General features: G+C 37.4%; 2 protein-coding genes across 2 annotated transcripts in view; one reads left to right on the top strand and one right to left on the bottom strand.

Annotated features, from left to right (window-relative positions):
• LOC134660823 (ecdysone-induced protein 78C-like) overlaps window positions 1-8,236 on the bottom strand; it is a 34,162-nt gene extending 25,926 nt beyond the window's left edge. Inside the window, exons 1-2 of the mRNA XM_063516649.1 lie at window positions 8,151-8,236; window positions 4,567-4,610 (exon numbers count right to left, since the gene is read on the bottom strand). Of these exons, the coding sequence (XP_063372719.1) occupies window positions 4,567-4,610; window positions 8,151-8,212 (106 nt within the window). The 5' untranslated portion in view covers window positions 8,213-8,236. The remainder of the gene's footprint in view (window positions 1-4,566; window positions 4,611-8,150) is intronic.
• A 2,840-nt stretch (window positions 8,237-11,076) lies between these two features.
• Window positions 11,077-25,738, top strand: LOC134661835 (GATOR complex protein NPRL2-like). The gene is made up of 10 exons (XM_063518041.1): window positions 11,077-11,189; window positions 14,970-15,123; window positions 15,371-15,462; window positions 17,041-17,197; window positions 19,504-19,615; window positions 21,847-22,097; window positions 23,781-23,891; window positions 24,480-24,614; window positions 24,983-25,143; window positions 25,552-25,738. Exons 1-10 carry the CDS (start codon window positions 11,077-11,079, stop codon window positions 25,736-25,738), a joined length of 1,473 nt encoding a protein of 490 aa, XP_063374111.1.
• Window positions 25,739-26,832: the final 1,094 nt, after the last annotated feature.

The following is a 26,832-nucleotide window of genomic DNA, read 5'->3' as shown; positions in this document are numbered from 1 at the left end:
TGGCCGGTTTTCACATGTAATGTTTTTGATGGTTATAATTGACTAAAGCAGACAGTTAAAATTCAGTCAATAAAATATCGACAATATTATCTACAAGTCCCTCGCACTTTTACGTTTACTTAAAACTGACATCATCTCGTTCACGGACAGGGTTGTCTGTGTTTGTTCTTGTATTTGTGTGAATATAGTTTATGCTAGTGTTTGATAATTTTGTCGTGTGCGTGTGTAGCGACGCATGCAAAAAATGCATTAGTGTTTACATTATTTGTGTGCGTTCCTCGCCCCCCGCGCCGAAAACGGCAGAATTTTTCACATAGAAATTAGTGCGTGTCACCACTCCATATTGGATTATTCCTCCGAGCTGCACGCACATAAGTTAAAGAAACACAAAAATAGGGTTCTTATTCTTACATTACTTATATTATTATGATGTATGTTCTTATATTAATTTGATATAACTGCAGACATTAAAAAATTTCAAATTTTCTTGACAGGTAGGGATTTCATATATCGATAAACTCAATTATCGATCCTAGTTCTCAAAGGTTTGCTTGTAAAAATATGTTTTAATTAAAAGTGTAAAAATCAAATAAAATAATAACTAAATTCGCTTCTTCTTTTTTTGAGGTTGAGATAATATTAACTATTTTATTAAAGCCGATTAAATTCGACACATAAAATTTTCGACACCTTTGCGGAATGTATCTTACATGTTCTTAGAGAAAAATACTTGCTGAATCCAGATTTATCGCTTATTATACCCTTTCAGGGGACTTTCTCTTAATTGGAAAGAGTTGGAGGAATATGAATTCTACTTTTGTCTATACATTTGTACATGATCTAGAATCTAGATTCTATATTAGATTATGGCACGTATTTAATCGGTCAACTAATTAATCGAATTTGGGTAGTTTAAAAAAATCGAAATAGCTACTAAAATTAATAGTTTGGCAACAAAAACGGAGCCTTAAAATATATCAATAGGAGTTGTATTTTAATGCCGTAACAGCTTTTGATTATTTTTAGGCAGGTACTAAGTATTTATTTGGCAACTGAATTAATATGTTGGAGACCATGTATGAAGCACATTTTAAAAATAAAACGGCTATCTATTAATTAAAAAAATGAAGTTCTTTTAAAATATTTTGTTTGGTCATTATACGGTCAACCTAACACGCTCCTCCTCGCTTCGCTCGTCGTTGCACCTATCTGTTGACTCTAGCAGAACATAGTGGTAACTATTGAAAATAGTAATTAAAAATTTAAAGATCTAATGGTATAATGGCCATTAGGCGTTTCATGATTAGAAATTTCGACTATAAGTATATTGACCATTGCGTATTGGTAAATCAATTTGAGGTGTTTTGTGTAAAAAGTGACCAATATTCATTCAATTTAACTGCTTTCGTGTTAATATACTACCTAGCTGAAACGATATGCTCAGTTATGATTAGTTGATTACTTAGGTGTGAAACTGTGAACAACTAGATGACAACTAAATTTTATGATCGCTTTACAATATTAGTTGCCAATTTATTATTTTAGACGCCAACCTATCACTTTAAGTTCCCTATAATTTTATTGGATGGCTTGATTTTGCTGCCAGTTTTTTTAATAATTTGATGCTTATATTTGAGGCTAAAATATTTTTTTTGGCGCTAAAATATTAATGCACAGCCAAATTATATTATTATATTCCCAATGAAAGTTCCTGTTTAATATTTTAGTTGCCCGGTTAATAATAAGCCTTAGATTATATTGGCAGACTCCACGCAGCACCCCTTACTAGGTTAAAAGTGTCTCGATAGAAAAATACACAAAACAAAGGAAAAATATCACGAAAACATGTCAAACCTTTCATTTATTTTCATATATCGCTATATATATAGTTACCCTGCATACACGAGAGACATTTAGACGACCGGTCTGGCCTAGTCGGTAGTGATCCTGCCTATGAAGGCGATGGTCCCGGGTTCGAATCCCGGTAAGGGAATTTATTTGTGTCATGACACAGATATTTGTTCCTGAGTCATGGTTGTTTTCTATGTATTTAAGTATGTATATATTATAAATATTATAATACATATACCTATCGTTGTCTGAGTACCCACAGGCTTCTTGAGCTTACCGTGGGCTTAGTCAAATTGTGTTAAAATGTCCTATAATATTTATTTATTTACAAAAATGGAATCTTGAGCGTTGCGAGGGTTTCAAAGCACGAGGGTTAAACAAAATTTGCCCCCGAGTGAAACACAAAATTTTTCACCACAACAACCCGAAGCAAATATTAAATGTAAAATATCAAACAAAATCAAACCAAATCAAATCCAAATGAATGTTATTAAATATTTATCATCCAAAATCATCATTTAAAGTCAATTCTACCAGCAAACATAAGAAAACTACTCAAAATTTGCATTTGATTACTTTGCCTCACATGTGAATAAAATGCAACTTTGCTATCAGTTTTTGAAGTGCAAAGTAAGCCTTTCCGAGCTGGTGTGGTGAAAATTTTATTTATTTATTTATAAAAGCTAAACCCGCGCGATGGGCAAACCTTCCGTCAGCACAACATGCAGCCGCACACACGCGTGCGTGAGTGCACCTTCACGCTGGCTGCGCGCTGCGCGGCCCGCGGTCACCGCTCACGTAAAAAGCCGTGCTGCTTCTATGGCGAAGGCATTAGCGCAGGAAGCAAACCTTTACGCAGGTCACTGAACTGAATATAGCTGTTAGATGTTCGGCGCTAAGCTAAAACACACCTTAAGAGCTGTACACTAAGGAACGTAATTAGGTAACAGGTTTGCAATATCTAATCAAACGTGTTTTGAGAAGCGGACTTTACAAATCGATTCGTGTTGGAAAGCGAATAAAGCTCTATTTATTTTGCAGGGAACAAGGAAGTTTTGCAAAGGTACTCGTACCATTAGTGGATTGGTAAGCTCGTCCCATAAGATATGCCGATAGCCGAGATTATGTTAGAATTTAATACTAGATGGAAGCTCTTCCTTTTGGAATAATAAATATGGCCTTTAATTAAGGTCTTTGTTTTTTCATCACACTTGCTCGAAAAAGATCTTATTTCATGCAGGTGTACTATAGGATAGGTAGAACAAATGCCTATATTGTTCCCGCGGCGGGGGTTATGGATTGTGGAAAAAAAGCTATAACACTAACTACTCATTAGTAGTAGTAACCACTTGGTTCGTATTAATCTATCTATCTAATACCTTTAAACGAGCAATTCTTGTTTATATATATATATATATTTCGGCGATCTCGGAAACGGCTCTAACGATTTCGATGAAATTTGCTATACGGGGGTTTTCGGGGGCGAAAAATCGATCTAGCTAGGTCTTATCTCTGGGAAAACGCACATTTTCGAGTTTTTATATGTTTTCCGAGCGAAGCTCGGTCACCCAGATATTTAGGTATAAATGAGTTTTACTTATTAAATACCTACTGACGTTTATAATTTAATATTTTTGTTTAAGTTTAAAAACATTTAGGGCCAGTTGCACCAACCACAATTAACAGACCGATCAACGTCAAGCAGCAGAGAACTATGAAACTTTCCATAGGTACTTACTATAACATTTAGCGAACGCTAAAACGGTGGCAGACGGTTTGGTGCAACCGACCCTTTTGATTAATTTAATAGCCGTTTAAAATATTTTTACACAGTTTTCAATCGTGTCTGACTGAATGCCGGATAGATCTGTGCCATGGATATTGCCTAACCAGTCATAAAATTACAATATGGCGGGCGAATGTTTGTTGTCACCGTATATAAGAATGATTTCGCTTAAACTTTAGTTTTTTCTTCGCTAGTGTGATGAAAAACATTGTGTGTAACTCGTCTTCAAAACTGCACTTGGGGGGTAAGTTTGTGATTCAGCGAAAAGTACGGGAGGCTATCCAAATTAGTCGTCATTCGAAGTTTAACCGTGATTGTGGTTGGTCAGTGCCTCTTAGCTGGAAAACGGTTTTGGGTATTACGTCGGTGGACAGTGTGTACGAACCTTTAGCGAATACTCGACTGAAAAGCTCTCCATTATATCACCATTGTATAAAATACTATTAGAGGTCGCTATAAATGATACAATTCTGCTGTACCGAAATGTATGCAATTAACCCACCAATAATTCTGCTTTGGAGATGTTTTTGATGGCTCTTTACCTATACCTCCGTTTTATCTATTAGTTATACTCGTAATAGTACCTATGTAAAAATATACCCGTCGAAATGTATACTTTTGCGTCCGTTTTGTATTTTTTTGTTTAAGTAGGTATGAGATGATTGCAACCCACAAAATCATAGTAACCACTAAATCATTCGCAAATGAGTTCGAATTTGGCACATACATACATTATTACTATTTCATAATAGAATAAAGGTTTGTGAAGATAAAGTTTAATTATAAGTACCTACTTTTTTTTCATACAAAGTTAGACCACTCTAATGTATAGTATACCTAGTCGAGAACAATAATTAAGCGTATAAAGCAACATTATTTCGTTGAATATTTTGCATAGGTACTTTAAGTTACATTAAATATGTACTAACCTGTCAAATTTTCCGACTCTGGTGAAAGAGGTTCTTCTTTGAACCTGTAACAAGCAAATTAAATCTAATCAACATATTACAGGACACACTAGACCTGTACAAGTTTAAGTATAGCAGCAAAGAAGTTATATACTTATATAGATTTCGATCAAAAACCTGATTGAAAAACCTACCTATTTACATTATAGTACCTTCAATACAATATACCTACGAGTAAGTAAATATTTCTTGTTATTTTTAGGAACATACATCGACTCTCTAAACGTTACCTCCGCTCAGCCAATATTCAATATAATATATCTTCTGAAAATAATTTATTTATTCTTTAAGTAATTTTACTTAATTTTACTACCTATCTACTCTCCACCAAATTATCTATAGCTACCTGTAAAGTAACCCACTTAACTCGTAGTCCTAACCGTGACATATTTCAGTTAATTAAAATAGGTTTTGTCTCTTTCTCAATCTCCCAAAACATTTGAAAATAACCTTATTGTACGGCCTTCATTCATTAGCATTTCTACTTCACAAAATATTGGTTAAGAAGAGCAAAAGCGCAAATTACTATAAAAATAGCTAAATCACTAAATTACCCTTCCGATAAAATAGGTTTCAAACAATAAGAACACGTCTATAAATCGATCGAGAAATAGTTATGCATAGTTAAAAACAAATATTATTCTGATTAATTGTGAAATCGCTGTTCGAAATTTTGGAGTTGCTTCTATGAACAACAGCAGTCAACAAAAAATTGAATAATTACCTATTGACCACTAGGTTATTGGGGAGCCAGTAAGTCTCTCAAGGACAAAAACCAGTTTTTATACTTCTCTTATGTCCGACACGACGTCGAATTCGAGGGGAATCGGAGCCTGGGACTTCTCATTTGAATTGCAAACGAAAGTGACGAAAATCTCTTTATGCATTTATGTGACTCGCTATCCTTCGTGTTGGCGATACAAATTATATTTACAAAATTTTCACCAAAAAACTCAATTGAATATATGTATATATCTGTATCAAAAGTATTTTTAGTTGTAATGTTCTTAAAAACCATCGAATTGACGTAAATATGGTGAATCGATGATGTATTGTGTTTTCTGAAACAAGTCTGTGCAAAGTGTATCTATAGATGGGCACTTGTGTAAAACTTTCCTTCCCTTTAGTTAGAAACGAAAGCATTTTCATTTAAAGTAAGCTAATAGAAGGCATGGTACTTAAGCATAAAATGGGAAGGCTTTCTTGAGATTTTACAGCAGGTATAGAATTTGGCGACTCGTCTCGTGAAGCGTTGAAAACCTGACTGATATCTGAATGGATGAAACTTTTGTACTGTAATGTAGACCTACCTGTAGTCCGTGGTTACTATTAGGTACCTAAACAACTAATTGGTCGATATATGTTTATAGACAAACGTCTAAGTTATTGTACTCCTAGGTTTGGCTAGTCCTCGGCTCCAAACTCACATCTGATACTCGTAAGTGGTCTCGAAACCTCGATACTAATAGACGGCAAGCTAACCCAGGAAAAAGGTATACTTACAATACAGAATATTTAACCGTACCGCTGTACCGCTATTATAGCACTATAGTATAGCATAGCACAGCATTATACAGGTGTAGTACTGCCTCGGGCAGTAAAGTCCTCGGGAATATATTCAGGCAGATAATAGGCCAAAATTTGCCAACATTAAATTTTAGTGAAAATATGGCCCGGATAGTTACGAAATAGTTATTTATATAAATTATTTACAGTACATACAGGGGCTACTTTTCCGTACTAGTGCGTAAAATAGCACTTTTCGTGCGTATGTCGAAACTCAAGTGTCATATGTACTGTAAAACGTTGTTCGATACACGTGCGAATAGGTATCTAATTCGCAACTCATGCCGATTTAAAACACTCCCTTCGGCCGTGTTTTAATTTATCGCCACTCGTTTCGAATTTCCTCTTTTTCGCACTTGTATCGAAAATAACTATTACAATATAAAATAATTTCGGCCACCTAAATCGGGCAAACCTACGTCTGTGCGACAGTGGGTGCCATCATGGTCTGAAGTGAAGGACGACATCGATCACGTGACGTCACGGCTCTCGCGATCGCGGTCGCGGCCTCGCTCATGGCTAATACACCCATAACGTACCTACCTACCACGTACCTACATACGATAACGATGGTAGCATTGAATTACTCACACCGTACGAGCAGAAGCATCTCAATCATTATTACACTTGAATACGTAAGTATATGTACAATTGTACATACTCGTAACTGCAAGCTAAAAAGGTAAATCTGTATCGGCTCAATATCATTTGATATAGATAGGTAGGTACCTAATAATATAAGTAATTATGTTTCATTACATATATACTATACAAAAACAGTTAATTTTGGTACACACCATGTACACACAACACAGGGTCATTGTATCAATTTTCTCATGAGTTTATTATTATAGTCTGCCAAAAATGTCACACATTAACCATGTGCACAAGCAACTCCCATGTGCTCTTACTGCCGTCATCATCATCATCTTCTTCGCGTTGTCCCGGCATTTTGTTCCGGTAGGCTCATGGGAGCCTGGGGTCCGCTTAGCAACTAATCCCAGTAATTGGCGTGGGCACTAGTTTTTACGAAAGCGACTGCCATCTGACCTTCCAACCCAGAGGGTAAACTAGGCCCGTATTGGGATTAGTCCGGTTTCCTTACGATGTTTTCCTTCACCGAAAAGCGACTGGTAAATATCAAATGATATTTCGTACACAAGTTCCGAAAAACTCATTGGTACGAGCTGGGGTTCGAACCCGCGACCTCCAGATTGCAAGTCGCACGCTCTTACCGCTAGGCCACCAGCGCTCTTACTGCCGTATTGCATCATTCATATACCAACAAATACACTTTTTGGATAGGTATGTACTAGGTATACTAGCTAACATCACTGAAATCCACACGAGGCCGACCGAGGCTAATACAATTACATACCTAGTAAAGTAGTAATGCCTAGTAGCCGAAACTGGCCATGGCCTCTAAAGTACTGATAATCCCGTCAACAGTGTATTTCAGTTGTATCTTAGGTACATCAAAATATTCATATATATCATCTATAAGTACCCTATACTCACTATACCGTTAGTGTAAGGCTTGAGTGGACGCTCGAAACGGAGCGTTCGGCGGGGCGTGCAGCGTGGCGTCGAGCTCCCAAGGGATTTAAGCAGCGTGCACTAAGGCCGCTACTATACGTTTGCATTTGTTTGACATGCACGCCGCACGCCCCGCCCCGCTGCACGCCCAACATGAGCGTCCACTCAGGCCTTACACTTATAGTACTGTTGAACTTTTAGTTTAAAAAATGTGTCAGATTGTTGACATTACCATACTTATACTTAACCCGTTAATCGAGTGGTTATATTTACATAAACCTGTAGATCACTGACACTTTACCCAAGGCCTCTCTCAAGGCCATGAAAAAGTCCAGCTGATGTTGAGTAATCGATCGGGACCATTACCTACGTCACTCACACCTATTTCCTGTACAACAATTTAATTTATTTACTTATATACTGATTCAATCAAATGTACTTACGCGTAGAGATCGTCTTCTATACTTGAAGAGCTCGTAGCCTCCACCAACACAGAGCAGCTCATCACTATTTTTTTTTTAATATTCGATGTACAATTTGTTTTTGTTTACATTACACTAAATGCGAAGTCATGGTGTGTTAAATTTCGCAGGATCCTTCCACCTGACCAGTGCCATCCGACACTACAGGCATCATTTATTATATTACTGTGAGTTCCAGGCAATTCCTGCGTTTGATAAGAGCGTTTCGGAACTAAAATCTGTGTAGGCTACCGAGGAAGGCAGTGGCTTCCTGTGTTAACTTTGTAAGGGGGTAGATCTGCTTTAAAACGTTGGTATCATCATAGAGAAATATAAAGTGTCATTCAATAGAACTTGCTAACTATGTAAACAAAAGTTACTAGTAAATTGACAATCAGTGTCAATTTTAGTATGGCGGTTTGTTTACATAGTTAGCAAGTTCTATTGAATGACACTTTAAGTAAAGAAAGAGTGGTAACTCCATACATCAGCTTACCAAAACGCGAGTTATTTCTTAGTCGACATCTAGCGTCAAGTAGCGGACATTATACTTGGTACCAGAAATCGCTGGTGGCCTAGCGGTAAGAGCGTGCGACTTGCAATCCGGAGGTCGCGGGTTCGAACCCCGGCTCGTACCAATGAGTTTTTCGGAACTTATGTACGATATATCATTTGATATTTACCAGTCGCTTTTCGGTGAAGAAAAACATCGTGAGGAAACCGGAATAATCCCAATACGGGCCTAGTTTACCCTCTGGGTTGGAAGGTCAGATGGCAGTCGCTTTCGTAAAAACTAGTGCCCACGCCAATTACTGGGATTAGTTGCCAAGCGGACCCCAGGCTCCCATGAGCCGTGGCAAAATGCCGGGACAACGCGAGGAAGAAGAAGAAGACCAGATCTTGACAGTAGAAAAAGGCGGCAAATTTGAAAAATGTAGGCGCGAAGGGATACCGTCCCATAGAAAATTTGAATTTCGCGCCTTTTTTTACTGACAAGTTTTGGTTGACCAACTATAATTAGCAGTTCTGCTAGTTACAATAATAGATTCCGCGGCAAAGAAAAACTTTAATGCTCAATAATTTTTAACTAATTTTGTAACTGGATGCACCAGAAGTCTATTTTCCACTTCTTCTGCTTATAATATTATTTGTATAGCTGGTCAACCAAATCTTGTCAGTAAAAAAAGGCGCGAAATTCAAATTTTATATGGGACGATATCCCTTCGCGCCTACATTTTTCAAATTTGCCGCCTTTTTCTACTGTCAAGAGCAATCGTTTTGAGATCTAAAAATAACGAGACGTTTTAGATCTCAAAACGATTTTGAAACGATCTTAATACGATAATTTAATGTAAAAGTGACATTGGTTGCCCGAATTAAGCTGCAAAAGATATCTAGTTGAAATCTAAACTACCAGGTATCTAGTACATAACATATCGTATCATTCTCTTCTCTAGAACGGATCTTGTTTTCCGCGGATTTCGTCCCTACGAAGTGAATATTCGCTACACTCGTACTTACTTACCTAGAGAAAGGACCATAGCTTTGCAGTGAATGAGATAAGATATAGTGTGTCAAAGGACTGTTCCATTTCAAACATAGACAGAGAGAAACATACTATATTTTTCTTACACTAGTTCTAGCACCCAAAAGAAAAGGATGAGTATAGTTTTTTTGGTTCCTATTTACTGACAAGATTTAGTTGACCATCTATATCTATTAAGTTATATATTGATAAAAAACCGTCCCACCGATATTTCCAAAGTCACATCAGACGGTAGAGGGTGCAGAGTGCGCATGCTCGGTTTTAACCTTGAGCACATTTCCCGGTTCACGGGCAAAGCGCTGTCACCTGCCTACTAGGTCAATGTGTTTATAGTACAAATAGCATAGTTTAGGTAGGTACCTACTTCGGAGGTTCTATTCTATACTTATCTATTTTGAAAAAATGTTATCATCCATTTTTCATCACACTCACTTGAAAAAGGTCTTATTCCATGCAGGTGTACTAAAGGACAAAGGCCTAGGGTAGGTGCGTTAGTTTTCGTCCAGCTCTAGTTTTCGTCTACTTGACGAAATTTGAATATAAACCTACATTGCTGCACAAATTTGGACTTATTACAGTCCTTAATGTCTTAACAATATATCTATCACTGATTTAAACTTTCACGATTTTTACACATTATTAAATTGTACAACGGGACTTAATCGCGTATCTAAGTTATAAGATTTACCTCCGACGTTTCGAGGACGGCGTTGTCCCCGTGGTCTCGGAGAAGACTGGCTTAAGTTGACATCAGCATCTTCTAACCGTGCGAGTTTTTCGAACTACCCGCACTTGGTCTACATAAAAATGTAGATAGATTCGCCAGTAGCAAATAAAAAATCCAATGCATTATTCGCTAATCTTCAGTGGTCAAGTGGACGAAAACTAGCGCAATGACCCTATATTATTCCCGCAGGAGTTATGGATTAAAAAATATTATATGTATACCTATATTAGGCTAGATCACCCAGGTCCGATCCCTGTGGAAGGGTTCCCATAAGGCTTGCTGCGTTCCCCCTTTGGATGGCTATGCCGATCCGTTGGGCGAGGAACGAGCCAGCCATTGGTCCCCGATGACCTCGAAGATTTTTTTTGACAGCTGCTGAACTAAATTGTGGGCCCCTGGGCACCACGCCACGGTCCCAGAGTTTCAACTGCAAATGCCGCAAATATATGCCGGTCAGTGAGAGCTATATATTTGCGGCATTTTGCCGCTCTCAGTGATGTTGAACCGAGGTGAGACGGTGCCAGGGTGTCCACACACGTTGAATCCCAAATAAGGGCGCGTCCCATACTCCAGGGACAAGGATCATTCCATCGGGCATCTTGCCATCGTCACGCGCGAGGCCAAGTGGTTCAAGAATGGCTGGAACGTTATTGGCGCTGACGAAGGCCCAACGGAGGTTGTCATTAAGGCAGGCATGGCGTGATAGTCCACAAAAGTTGCGCAGGGGCAGCGATGGGGTGAGACCAAGGTGAGACAATGTTGGATCCCAAGCGAAGACCTTTTTACAAAGTACCTGCGGTATCCTACCTGCAGACTTATAGTTGGTCAAACCAAATAGTCAGTAAATAAGAACAAAAAAAACTATACTTACTCATCCTTTTCTTTTGGGTGCTAGACTGCTAGGTCTGCTAGTACTAGTGTAAGACAAAGATAGTATGATTCTCTCTGTCATTGTGACCAGAAAAAGGCGGCAAATTTGAAAAATGTAGGCGCGAAGGGATATCGTCCCATCAACGCGTCCTATAAAAAATTTGAATTTCGCGCCTTTTTTTACCGACAATTTTGCTTGACCAGCTATAGTTTGTGTTTTATTTTGTTTTATAGGTAGTTTGTGTTTTTTATTTTATTTCTAGTTTTAATTAAAATTTATTGTTTATAATTATAAATCTAATACCTTTAAACGAGCAATTCTTGTTTATTTATTTATTTATATATATATATATATATATATATATGTATATATATATATATATATGTATATATATATATATATATATATATATATATATATATATATATTTCGGGGATCTCGGAAACGGCTCTAACGATTTCGATGAAATTTGGTATATAGGGGTTTTCGGGGGCGAAAAATCGATCTAGCTAGGTCTTATCTCTGGGAAAACGCGCATTTCCGAGTTATTATATGTTTTCCGAACGAAGCTCGGTCACCCAGATATTAATTATAATGTCGAATAAAGAACATATAGCTGGTCAAGCAAATCTTCACGCAAATTCAAATTTTTCTATGGAACGATATCCCTTCGCGCCCACATTTTTCAAATCTGCCGCCTTTTTGTACTGACAAGATCTGCTTGACGAGGCTTGACGCTATGTCTGGCTACTGAAATATTACACAAATGTTTGGCGGGAAATTAAAAAAATCTTTGGCTGGTCACACTTTGTGTAGTAGGAATGATATTAGAAAATAATTATACATATTTTAGATTTTCTGTGCACACGTAAGGTAGAGTAAGACCAAAGAAAGTCTGCAGCGCTAAATTAAAAGTAGTCATTAAAATTCAGTATGTGACAACACTACAGAAAATGGATTAAATAGTCTTGATACTAGTGAAATTTCTACTATATTTACCGTCTATGAAAAAATTAAGGTGTGCATTATACAATTATACAACAATAGATGTCACTATTAATATGTATACATAAACTAATATTGATAAATAACATTGGGAGAATGTAACATTTGGCATCATCAAAATGATTGAGCTTTTGTAATATCCGCGACGGCCTAGTGGTAAACAGGTACAGAGGGCCTACCGCGAACACCAAGGATCGCAAATTGCAGGCATCTGTCTCTTTTACTTCCATCAAGGCGTATTTAGATTGACAGAGATATTACCCGCAATTTGCGAACTTCGGTTTTCGGAAACCCTAAATAAACCATTAAAACAATAAACATATATTAAGAATTAGGTACCCATGCCGTAAGCATAAGCATGGAGGCTGTGGGTTCGAGCTCGAAACCCGGTTAGAACTTATGAAATGAGTTTCTCAAAATGTTAGAGGAAGTTCATAAGGTAAGATACCTATGTATACCTATTAGTTGTGTTAAATTTGCAGTGAAACCTTAATCTAAACCAATATTACGAGGGGTGTTCAATATATTCTCGGTATGAGAATGAAAACAAACAAGTACGAAAAGTTTGATATTTTTAATTTTCAATATACTCCCCCCCTATGTTCATACACTTAAAAGATCGATCAATTATTTTTTTTAATCCTGCATAAAAATATTTTTTATCTTTGGTGTAAAAATGCTCCTCCACTGCCGCCTTCAATGCTTCATCATCGGAAAATTTATTTCCACGCAGATCCTTTTTAAGATTGGGGAACAAAAAGAAGTCGCTGGGGGCTAAGTCCGGACTATACGGTGGGTGAGTAACAGTTTCAAACCCACATTCAACAATAGCTGCCTTGGCAATATGAGCAGTATGGACGGGGGCGTTGTCATGCAGACGCATAACACCTTTGGTTAACTTTCCTCGCCTCTTTTCTTTGATTGCATCCTTTAATTGACGTAGAATGTTAGCGTAGTACTGTCCTGTGATATTTACACCTTTTTCTTTATAATCGATCAGTAATACTCCTTCACAATCCCAAAATATCGTGGCCATGACCTTGCCAGCTGAAGGGATGACCTTGAACTTCTTGGGATGAGCTGAACCCTTAATGTGCCACTGCATGGACTCTTGTTTACTCTCTGGGTCATAATGATGAACCCAGGTTTCATCTCCAGTAACTATTCTTTGCAGCACCTCATCAGGATTTTCACCGCACAGGTCAATAAAATCGGAACAACAAGCTACACGCATGTCTTTTTGAAGCCGAGTCAGCATTCGCGGAACCCATCTTGCACTTACTTTTGACATATTAAGATGGTCATGGATAATATCATGTACGGTACCAATAGAGAGATTGGTTACTTGTGCTATAGATTTTACCTTCACTCGACCATCTTCCAATATAAGTTTTTCCACTTTATCAATATTTTCTTGTGAAGTAGCTACTACAGGCCGGCCAGGTCTAGGGTCGTCTTCAACACTCTCCCTTCCACGTTTAAACTCGCTTGACCACTTTTGAATGGTAGATAAAGAAGGAGCAGACTCACGGTAAACACAATCCATTTCCTCTTTTATGGTTTTTTGATTTTTACCCTGTTTTGTCAAGAATTTTATCACGCATCGATGTTCTAATTTAGTTAACATTGTCAATTCCCACATGATGTTCATGTTTGTTCAGCAATTGCAGAAAAACAAAAGAACATCTCGGTTCGAATTATACTTTTTTTTAATGTCAATGAATAAACCTTAGCGGCCAGTAACGAAAGAAATTTTAGAAGAGGTTGTAAGATATCAATACCGAGAATATTTTGAACGCCCCTCGTATATATCTATATAATATGGTGCAAGTATTAAAGTGTTTCCTTCCATTTACTCGTCATCAACTCCAAATTTTGTAAACATTGTCGTTTTTGAGCTTGAATCGCCTCGTGCTGATTTTTTACTACTGTAAAATTAACTCCGGACCGCACGCCGGTTTTGTAAGGATTCAACATGTTTTTTCCGTTCATCACAAAACAAAACGAATATTTAAACGATTTTGACAAACACATACCATAGCATTACCATAGTGAAATAGTGAATGACGTTTACTGACTGCTAAAAAACATTGCCATATTTAAGCTGATCAACCAAATCTTGTCAGTAAAAAAAGGCGCGAAATTCAAATTTCTATGGGACGATATCCCTTCGCGCCTACATCTTTCAAATTTGCTGCCTTTTTCTACTGTCAAGATGTGATTGACCAAGTTATATATTATCATCCATATAATATATAGATTTTTAATTCGCTGTCAAATTATTGCGCTGCAGACTTTCTTTGGACTTACTCTATACCATATATTATACTACTCTTTGCTCTATACCCAATACTTACTTTATTTTTGAACATACCCCACTCCACTACTACTCTGTGACATTTCTACTTGACATTTGTCACATGTGACATTGGCGATTGTGACACTACTGTCACTATACTGTTATAGATATTTTTGTTAGTAATAAGCACGGTACGGAAGTAAAATTTCCAGGAATTGTATTATAACCAACGTGCCTTTTTCATGAAACAAGCTGAGGACGGTTGTTTTTTCATAAGTGTTCGTTTGGCCCCCGTGATAATAGTGAAAAAAAAATTACTAAAACGCTGTCATTGCATTACAAGTATTCACTAGCAATTTAATCAACAAATGGCAAGCCGCTACCACAATTAACTTATCGAAAATGATGGAGACTCGGTATTACGAAGGTTGCGGGCGTGAAGGCCCCATACGATGTATCTTTTTGGGCGAGTTTCATCCCGTAGCTGGCCCAAAAATTGCTTGTCAGGTTAGTCTTGATATTGAGACCTGTAAAAGTAACTATTAGTGTACATCTCACAATATATTTTATCTTATAACTTCAATGACAATGCATTTAAAATGTTTCGTTCGTGTTTATTAGTTCCCAGAGTAGGTACCTCATTAAAAAGAATATGTACAAAATTTTATTTAATTGTAACTTAGCAGAAACAGTAATTAAAACTATTAGTTGTCAGTAATTTAAGTTGCATGGGAATAATTTTTGTGTATTTCAGTTTCCAGAAGATTATATATCAAAAGAAGTATTTGATTCTATAAGTGCCTTTATCATCCCTAAGCCTCAGATACAAAGATGCACAATGACAATGTAAGTAATATTTTGTTCTGTTACAAGCTTGCTGTTTTCATTAACATCATAGCTGTTGCAATTATTAGTCTGACTCGTAATTAACCATACTTTTCATGGGGTATTTCCATCCCCTACCGCAGTGAACGTGTTAACTGATATGAATTTATAAATTACAAGGTCAAGCAAGTTCTTGAACTTTAACCATGATGAATGAGAAAGGCATCTATAAAATGCTACAATGTCGTAAATCGATCTTATATGTCACCCCCGTGGTCTGCCATTTGGTGACCTGTGACTTTAGGACCTCGAGAACACATATAAGTTCTCGAGGTCCTAAAGTCTGCTGTATTACAAGTGATTAGATGTTTAAGCTATGATGAGGCTGTACATTATTTACCTGATTTTTTTAACATTAGACAACATTAGAAAAAGTAGGCATATTACAATATGCTTATGAACGTCAAATAAAGCTGCGCTGGCTCCAACATTACACCTCTACTCCAGAATGTCCATACCCTTCCTAACTTGTAGGCCGTTGACCGAGTTTCTTCCCAGTCCAGAGTTATAAGCTCAATGAATTTGTGTAAAAGTGAACAAAAGTAATCTCTTATGTATTCCTTATAATATTTATAAAGATGAGCGAAGTTTTAGTTTGAATTACTGCTGTGGTTAAGTTGTATTATAAGATTTGAGTGTAATTTTACACTCATGCATTTTTGCAGGGTAAAAAGTAAACAAAGCAGCATTCACTTTCCATAGCTTTCTAACTGTGCGAATTTTGAATTTTTAAAATAAGTTCCGGTGCTGATTATCTATACTTGGTCAAGCAAATCTTGTCAGTAAAAAAAAGCGCGAAATTCAAATTTTCTATGGGACGATATCCCTTCGCGCCTACATTTTTCAAATTTGCCGCCTTTTTCTACTGACAAGATCTGCTTGACCAAGTATATCTAGAACCTAATTTAGTGCCTGTTATAATGGTTGAGTTGAGTTGTAACAATATAATATATCATGGTGTCCCACACTGGCTGTTAAATAACATTATAAAACATTGTGTGATGGGGACAACATGATATTATTGATAGGGTTTTAATGTGATGTCCCTGTTCCACAATGTTATATAACATTTTAGAAATGCAATGTGCAAATTTGCTACAGGCCGTTTTAGAGTGTATGTATATATATAATTTTAACAGATTTAATGTTTAGTGTTGCCAGTTCTTTTATTTTTTTTTTATTTTAGTCACTTAAATAGGTTCGCTGGAACCTATGGTATCTCTATGTACTATGAGTAAACCAGTGTGTACAAAAATTGTTTGAACGCTATGCGCAAGAAACTGTATACATTTTAATTTGTGAAGGTATTATTGAATTAAAGTGTTTAAGTTAAGGTATTTCAACGTGCTATTATATTTCATGTTTGACCTAACCTGTGAAAATTTTCTGCAATGTTGAATATCCATCTTTACACCTGTTAATGCAATATGAGTACTTAAGTAATGTCTCTATTGATTTTGTTAATGTTATAATTATACTCCAGTTTAAATGAAAACTTAGCATATCTGATACTGACATACGAATTGCAATTAATTCCAGAAATGCTTTGGGCCATAAAATAGTGGGCTACCCCATCCGGATAGACAGCTCGCGCTACGAGCGGAACGCGTACCTCTTCAACCTCTGCTTTGTTTGCGACAGCTGGTCCAAGACTGTGCAGTACGAACCGGTGGTCAAGAAACTTGGAGAACATTTGGTGAGGATCTTTACTTGCTATTTGTATTAGACTCGGAGAGGTTAATCGTCTTTTTTGTGGACATCATAAAATAAATGGAATATAATTTTCTCCCTGGGCCTTTTCAGGACCCTGCTTTGCAGGACCTTTTCTCCTCTTTTTTTCCTTTTTTCTTTCAAACCTTCTATTTCAGCTGTATGATGAAAGCCTCTGCCACATCTCGTTAGCAATTATATTGTCCACAGAAAAGAAGCCCATTTTTAAAATGTTTTGACACCAACTCAAAAAAGGGGTGTTATATGTTTGACGCCAATGTCTGTCTGTGTGTCTGTGGCCGTGACTATGTAACGATTGTAACGGATGGACCGATTTCGATGCGGATTTTTAACTAGAACGCGAATTTCCTTGCGTTGGTCCTTAGCTAATATGTTTGATAGAAATTGATCCATCAGTTTGAAGAGTATCAGCTTTTTCCAAAATGATCTACTTAACCTTTTGGCCGCCGGACCTAGTCCGCAAAGACGCTCACTCACACGCCAGAGTAAATTTTAAGTAAACAACTAATAAAAAGTTTAGGGATTGCAAATAGTGATATCGATATTTACAATTTATGGTAAAAATCTTCTCAATTTGGCTTTGTTCTTACCCAACTTTAATTTATTTCGAAAATGCCAAAAATTTACATATTTTTTACACACGACAATGTTAAAAATAAAGGTCTTTATCATTAAAAACAACCACTAAACAATATCGATTCATGACGTAATATCACTGCACTAGGCTGTACGAGAAGTCTTTTATACATGCCAACGGCGCGCATGGACTGGCCGCAGTGCAGACCGACAAGGACTGTTTCCGCGCGGATTAAGTAATAATAGTCTCTAGGTCAACGGCGTAAGCGCTCGTCGGTACGTAAACTTCATAAGCGTAACGTTAGAGCCGCGCATAGTGTGTCGATAATATAAATGTACCGGAACTGCATTGGGGAAAATTACACGTGGGTTGAATTGTCAATGAGTGAAGAACAAGAATATTTATTCAGTCATTTATTAATGTAATAGTTTGAAGAACAATTTAATAGTAGCATACGTAGCTTTACTTTATATCCTAACTCCTTATCAACGAACAATTCGGAGTTTTTTTACTTTCCATCCTAACTTCTTATCAAAAAATAATCAGCTGTCCTTTTTCGGTTTGGTTCCTGTGTTTTTCGGTTCGAGTGAACAAAGAAAATTTTAAGGGTTATAAACCGTCACATAATAAACGCTCGGCGCGCGGCGCGTCCTTTGTTCCTACGTGTGATTTAAAACAGTGTGGTATTTTTATACACTTGAACACGTGTGCGTGACTAAAAATATGCATGTGAAAATTGTAATCATCTTTAATTTAAAATGACTCACTGCAGGGGTATCACTCCCCACTACACTATCATGTCAAAATTAATCATTTGTTCTGCAATTAGACCACAAGGACAGATTTACTTGTCTGACTCTACTATCTACAGCTGAAGAAGCTCCCTGAACTTCAGCTATAGTTATGCCTGTCTCTCTCTCGTTTTACGTAATCTAGTTACTAGTTACCACCAATTGGCATTTAACAAGTGTTCAAATGCTTAAATAAAACGAGATTTGCGATTTGATATTTATTTTGAATATTCTCATATCGAGTTAACATTCCCATCCCTAGCTGTCTTGTATACAAGACAACGGCGACGAGGAACATGAAAAACGTTGAAAACTGGAGCAAATTTTTTGATAGCCTTATTATAAAAGAATGGATTTACATATAATAGCTGCTTTAAATGCATTTTTTAAACAAAGACCTAAAACATTAAAAAGAGTGTAAAAAATTACAATTGATATTTTTTTCACATTTACCGAGCGGTTGAATTTGTGTCTTGTATACAAGACAGCGGCGCCAGTGAACCGTTCTATCGTTGTCTTGTATACATGCCAACGGCGCTCAAAGGGTTAAGGACTTTTTGGCACAATAGTTATTTACGATACAAGTGCGGAAAAGAGGAAATTCGAAACGAGTGGCGATAAATTACGAGTAAAACACGACCGAAGGGATAAATCGACACGAGTTGCGAATTACCTATTCGCACGTGTATCGTAGTACAACATTTTATAGCACATATACTTACATATGGCGCTTTAAACTTTCGACATACGCACGGAAAGTGCTCATTCCCGCACTAGTTCGGGAGAGTAGCACTATATGTACTGTTTAATGTTTTTTTTCATACAGCGTAGGGGGTTATTTATTTATTTAATAGTTATTGATGTTTTTTGTTAGAGTTGTTTTAAGAAGTATTTTTTTTGTAGACCATAATGGAGGAAGAGACGCGTTTTGTGTCAAGCGGGGCGACGCGGTTGCCCACGCTGCTGGCGCACCTGCTGCACGATCTCAACACGCATCGCAAGTCAACGCTGGTCGGTACGTATAATTATTAAAAATGTGAAAATAATACAAAATAATACAAATAGTCCCACATATTATATAAGTAATGTATTAATGTATATTCTTATGTTTTATTGTTGTTTATCTTATGGTATCAGCATGGACGAATATAACGAAAAGACTGACAGTGTCTATACCTAAAAAAATACACAGTGGCGACCCTTCAACATTCAGCACTATTTAAAGAACGAAAGATGAGTTATTTTGATTAGAGGAAGCGCCGAATAAAGTAGATGGAACTGAGCTGTTTCAGAATACGGGTGTTTAAAGTTCCGATCAATAGGGATGATGACACATGTTGAATTTTATAACAAAATCTAGTAAAATAGATAGCAAACGAGCAATTTATCACAATAATGTGGATATTAAAATAAAATATTGAAAAATTACAAAATTACAGGACCTGAAAATTTCAAAATTTAGGTTTTTAGGGTTCCGTAGCCAAATGGCAAAAAACGGAACCCTTATAGATTCGTCATGTCTGTCTGTCTGTCCGTCTGTCCGTCTGTCTGTCCGTCCGTATGTCACAGCCACTTTTCTCCGAAACTATAAGAACTATACTGTTGAAACTTGGTAAGTAGATGTATTCTGTGAACCGCATTAAGATTTTCACACAAAAATAGAAAAAAAACGATAAATTTTTGGGGTTCCCCATACTTCGAACTGAAACTCAAAAATTTTTTTTTCATCAAACCCATACGTGTGGGGTATCTATGGATAGGTCTTCAAAAATGATGAAAAGCGGCCAAGTGCGAGTCGGACTCGCCCATGAAGGGTTCCGTATTTAGGCGATTTAAGACGTATAAAAAAAAAACTACTTACTAGATCTCGTTCAAACCAATTTTCGGTGGAAGTTTACATGGTAATGTACATCATATATTTTTTTTAGTTTTATCATTCTCTTATTTTAGAAGTTACAGGGGGGGGGGGGGACACACATTTTACCACTTTGGAAGTGTCTCTCGCGCAAACTATTCAGTTTAGAAAAAAGCGGCCAAGTGCGAGTCGGACTCGCTCATGAAGGGTTCCGTATTTAGGCGATTTATGACGTATTAAAAAAAAACTACTTGCTAGATCTCGTTCAAACCAATTTTCGGTGGAAGTTTACATGGTAATGTACATCATATATTTTTTTTAGTTTTATCATTCTCTTATTTTAGAAGTTAGGGGGGGGGGGGGGGGGACACACATTTTACCACTTTGGAAGTGTCTCTCGCGCAAACTATTCAGTTTAGAAAAAAATGATATTAGAAACCTCAATATCATTTTTGAAGACCTATCCATAGATACCCCACACGTATGGGTTTGATGATAAAAAAAAATTTCAGTTTCAGTTCGAAGTATGGGGAACCCCAAAAATTTATTGTTTTTTTCTATTTTTGTGTGAAAATCTTAATGCGGTTCACAGAATACATCTACTTACCAAGTTTCAACAGTATAGTTCTTATAGTTTCGGAGAAAAGTGGCTGTGACATACGGACGGACAGACAGACGGACAGACGGACAGACGGACAGACAGACAGACATGACGAATCTATAAGGGTTCCGTTTTTTGCCATTTGGCTACGGAACCCTAAAAAATGATATTAGAAACCTCAATATCATTTTTGAAGACCTATCCATAGATACCCCACACGTATGGGTTTGATGAAAAAAAATTTTTTGAGTTTCAGTTCTAAGTATGGGGAACCCCAAAAATTTATTGTTTTTTTTCTATTTTTGTGTGAAAATCTTAATGCGGTTCACAGAATACATCTACTTACCAAGTTTCAACAGTATAGTTCTTATAGTTTCGGAGAAAAGTGGCTGTGACATACGGACGGACAGACAGACGGACAGACGGACAGACAGACAGACAGACATGACGAATCTATAAGGGTTCCGTTTTTTGCCATTTGGCTACGGAACCCTAACAAACCCGATCGAATGATACCATAAAAAAAAATTAGTCATGTAGCCTATTGATGTCGCTTCGGAACACGAATTGGAAACCAGGAGTCCAAGCGTCGAACAAAATGTGCCGGATTTGGCAAACACGGAATATTTTAAGAACGCGTTTTTGTATAGACGTCGGTTTTATTGTTTTATTCGTCCATGATAAGGAAAGAAGTAACTGTTCGGATGAAAATTATGAGTTTTCTTCGAAAATTTCATAACGCGTAATTAGAAAACACCATATAATAAAATGAGGTGATGTTGTATTATAGAAGGTGACACGGTGATGCACCTGAAGGTGGTGGAGGTGCGCGCAGATCCGGCTCCGGTGCACGACCACGACGTGCCCGTGTTGGTGGCGAGCGTGGGCCCGCCGCGGCCGGGCGCCCCGGGCCGCCGCGCGCCCGGCCGCGGCGCGCCGGCGCGCGCGTCGCCCGCGCGCCGCGCGCAGGAGCAGCATCTCGACAGCGACGTGCCCGTCGACGTCGACGTCAACGACGACTGGGATCTCACTACCCGACAGGTTACCTTGTTTACAGTTTCGATATAACATACTGTTACTAGTGGCTCTGTGAGCTGTAGACCTCGCGAGCATAGCTTATTGGGACCGTGCACGATGATAGCGCCACACAGCGGTTTGATCAATCAACAATACAAAAATTTTAATTTATTAAAAAAATACGAAGTTTAAGTGAAAAAGAAAAATACAAAAAGTTATGTCTTACTGGGGATCGAACCCAGACTTTCTGTGTGCAAACAAAAAAAAGCGATTATTTACAAAATGCACCATGATAGTCCTTAGCTAAGCTGACGAAATTCGGCTACTCATTCTCGAGTACAAGCTAAATATCTAAATACCGCCTAAACCAGCAATACAATTTTTCTGCATTTTTTGCCATTTACTATGTAAATATGTCTCAAAAAGAAAATACTCTTATGATATCGATACGACTATTTGTTTAAGCACGAGGTATCACAACTCCTCCATTTTTGAAAATTTCCAAAAACGGGATCGACAAAAATTTTTTATTTACTCATAGAATCTGGTCACAAAATTTCACAAGAATCGGTTAAGAACTGTGACCTGTAGAGGAGAACATCCGGACATACAAAAGCAAAATGCCCGAGTCAAAACGTAGACCTTCGCTACGCTTTGGTCAATTATGTGTACTCAAGGATATAATAAAAGAAAAGGTCACAATACTTTAATTGGATCTGTTTTGAGTTCTAACTATATCTATAACACAAAAACATTATATCTATTAGTACCTTTTCGGACATTAGGTATGTTATTGACGTTATTGTACTTAGCGATTTCTTGCAACTATAGTTATAGTTATCCTAGGAACGCTTTACTAAAAATTTGCATATAATGTGTATAAGCTAAGCATGCTCCCAGGCCAAACGTATGGAAACAAGCATTTATGACAACACAAAACTGTGATTCCCATGCGCTGGATTTTTATAGTACTCATTGACAATTAGAAAACAAAATAGTAAAAATGATAATAATAGAAATATGAGATACTTTAGCCTGGAATATAGAATAGAATAGAATAGAATAGAATAGAATTTCTTTATTTGCCAGAATACGTATGGTACAAGATGACAACAGTTTTACATGTAAGTATCAGTATTCAGTCGAAGACACGACATGCAAATAATTGACTAATAATAATTTTAACATAAAATAAAAGCACAATATTGAAAAAACTTAGATACAAAAATAAAAACTGTGGGTAATTTTTTTATAGTTAAAAAAAAGTCATCCACTTGTATCAAATTGAATAGGTATTAAATAAAATAAAAAATGTCAAATTAAATAGTAAAATCGTTACAAGTTACATAATGGTCGTCGTGTACATAATTTATTTAAAAGTCATTGGGAATATAAATGAATAGTAAGATGTCAAGAAATAAACCTAATCTCTGCTACTTAAAATATTATTCTATTTGATTTAACAATTTCTGCTCTAAAAATTCCCTTACACTATAAAAGCAATTTTCAGACAGCCATTTTGTAATCTTATTGCTAAATTGGTTACAATCAATTTGCTTTAGCTCATCGGGAAGACTGTTGAATAAAACTATACACATATTGTAAGCATTATACACAACAACATATAGATAGGTATATCAAAATAAAGTGGCGTGAAAACAAATAAATAATAATGTTTAAAATAATGCTGGTTGGTTTATTTTACAGATCTTACCCCACGTAACCGGTTACAACCACGTGTCGAAGATCGCGGCCGACACTAACGTCGAGAAGACGTTGGTTAAGTCTTGTATTCAAAACCTTGTCTACTATGGAGTGGTAAGATTATTATATTATATGTAGTATATCAGTCCCACGTCACTTATATTTTGAGCCAATTCTTACTTAGTTGACATTAGTAACTAATTAAACATTTAACGGGTCACTCACTGACAAAATAATAGATGATTTGTAAATTGTAAAGGCCGCCCCCAAATAGGGAAAAAGGTCTAGGATGATGATTAAAACTATTATTAGGTCAATTTCCTAAAAGCGGCTTGGAGTGATTTAAAGTTTATCTCGTAACGGGGGATTTGACGTCTGTCATGGGAGTGTAAAATTAAGTTTTAAATTTACCTCCGACGTTTCGAGGACGGCTTTGTCTCCGTGGTCTCAGAGAAGACAGGCTAAAGTTGAGATCAACATCTTCTAGGTGCACGAGTTTTTCGAACTACCCGCAGTGGTCTGGTTTATTAACTTGAACGTTTTGCGCGATTAAGTCCCGTCGAATAATGAGTAAACATAGTGAAAGTTTAAATCAGGGTTACGGGAGTGACCTGTTAATTTAGAAAATTTGTCAGTAATTAGTACCTAGACTACCTAGCTGGCCTAACTACTAAACATTTAACTTGTGGTTTGTGATTACAGGTGACGTTAATACCAGTGATTAAATTTACAAACATGTACAGAGCTACTCCGAACCTTAGCCGGCTGTTCAGTGATAAGGAATTACAGAAGTCGTGTTTGGCTTTCATCACCAAAGGATCAGACAGCAAGGAGAAGGTTGGTAGTGTCCCTACCTGGGCTTACAGTGAAGCCTAAGTCAACGTAACATGAAATGACATAGGTATAATGCTGTGATTACTAGTTCATTGTTTACCGACGATGTCGTGATATTCTTACCCTCTTAGGCGACGCGAAACAAGGACAGTGAATATTAACCCTTTGACCATCATTGCTAAGATACCTAAAGCTTGCATAAAAGTACCTGCTGCCTGAGAGCCGATTCATATTGACCCTGACTTGACCTGACCTGTGTTGTAAGCAACACATACTGGTTTTTGTTTTTTGATTGAGTCTTACTGATTTTTGTTTTTTGAGGGTTAATAGTTAGGTAGGCGAATTACTAAATAAGTATGTTATGTTAACAGCCGACGATATCCGACGTGCTGGAGATGCTGTGCGCGCTGCAGCAGGGGACGACGCTGCGCGCCGTGTGCGAGCGGCACGCGGCGGGCGCGCGCGCCGCCTTCGACGTGCGCCGCCTCGTGCTGTACGCGCAGCTGCACGGCCTCATCAAGTGCCTGAAAAGGTACACTCTATACCTGTAGTGCGCTGCTGCAGTACAGTGGGATGGAGAAGAGGTATCCCCCCCCCTACCCCCCATCCCACTACGGACTACCGTGCACACACGTGCGTGGGGCACACTAGTGCTACAGCTAATCAAACAAAAACATCGCGTGTGTGACTTTTAGGTAGACGTAGTTCATCTCAACATTTGGGTTATTGTGAAAGATTTTTGCGCTAGAGATATTTTATGGATTCAATGCACCTGATGAACTTTTGGGATGACAATAGTATATAACTTTTTTTATTTAAAACGTGGACCCGGTATACTCATATCAGAGGCAAAGATGAAACCTGGCAGCAAAAACGCATTGAAGAATGAGTAAGTACTTGTATAGTTTTTTTATAATAATGATATTTGTTATAACGGTAGGTTCCCGGTGTACATCCGCACGCCTCCCCGCGGCGCGGGGTTCGGCCGCGGGGAGGCGCTGGGCATCCGCGCGCTGTTCACCGGCCGGCACTGCGCCGACGAGATCTGCTGCCTCGCGCGCATCGACCTGCCCACGCTCGACCAGATCATCGAGGACGACCCCAACGTCGCCGTCATTTGGAGATAAACCAAGTACTATTTTCTTATCATGTCAACGTCTTGGTCTCCCACTGAGGCCGACGGTACGTGCAGTGTCTATGGGTCAAAAACTTTTTCAGTAACAGGAAATGTCATGCGTCTTTCCTGTGGATATCGTAGCATATATGCTTGCTGGAACAAGCATGTTTGACCCATATGTTTCTATGAATTAATAAAGTTTACTAAGGCTCGGACAATAGTCCACAGTAAACGCATAGTTAAAGGTCTAAATTATGTTTGTAGTTTCCAAATTCATATTTAGTTTTTCATTTAGCATTTCTTAAACAGTATATAGACGATTTTACCTAGTTTATTCGTCTTCATTTTGGGTTATGGTTTCATGATTAATAATCACATTTCAGAACCGATTTTGAGGTTAAGATCAAGCTAACTAGATTGCTACTTCTTTACTTTTCCTTGGAGGGAACGGAATGAAACACCGTTGTTATTTTAGTTTCTGGATTATAAACAATTATAATTAATATTTCAACTACAATTATATCTCATTAGGAAGTATTTATAGGTAAAAATTATAAACAGTATTATGGACGTGGTAACAGGATGGTGTAGACAAATCCTGTAAATTAATATTTATGGTCAGTTTTTAAACACTGGCAACATTTTATCATAAACAATAGCCATAGCTGCTTTAGTTTGATATTTCATTGATTTTTCTTTGTTTTAAAATTACCTAATGGCTCCATACTGCCCATGACTGGAGCAAAATAAACATAGTTTTAATTTGTTAATAATATTGAAACCCATTGTTTTAATATCTTTCATTAAATACATCAAAAATATAAAGGAGGAATAGGACAAAGGTGTTGGTGAAATATCAAAGATGCTCCAAATTTTGCTGGTGCCGTTAACATAGTATCATTATAGGAGGAAGGCCACAGCGGCACGCTACTACTCACGATTAAGAGCCATATAATTCCATCTATATAACGTTCGTTTTGAAGTGATTAAAAAACTTGTCAGTAGACCGCGTCGGGTTACTGTATTTTACGAAATGTATCAGCTAAACAATCACTATTAGCAGTTGCCCTACATTCCGCTACGGCAGTAACTGCTAAAAAGGGC

This window comes from Cydia amplana, chromosome Z (assembly GCF_948474715.1).
Source record: "Cydia amplana chromosome Z, ilCydAmpl1.1, whole genome shotgun sequence".
NCBI classification, from domain to species: domain Eukaryota; kingdom Metazoa; phylum Arthropoda; class Insecta; order Lepidoptera; family Tortricidae; genus Cydia; species Cydia amplana.
The sequence above is the reverse complement of the archived record's forward strand: the minus strand, read 5'-3'. Positions and strand labels throughout refer to the sequence as shown.

Bases quoted from the DNA above. Each gene is read 5' to 3' on its own strand.
- LOC134661835 (XM_063518041.1), top strand. From the start codon at position 11,077: ATGGCTGGAACGTTATTGGCGCTGACGAAGGCCCAACGGAGGTTGTCA. The intron at 23,892-24,479 runs GTAAGATTATTA...TTGTGATTACAG, and splicing joins ACCTTGTCTACTATGGAGTG to GTGACGTTAATACCAGTGAT. The intron at 25,144-25,551 runs GTACACTCTATA...TTATAACGGTAG, and splicing joins CTCATCAAGTGCCTGAAAAG to GTTCCCGGTGTACATCCGCA.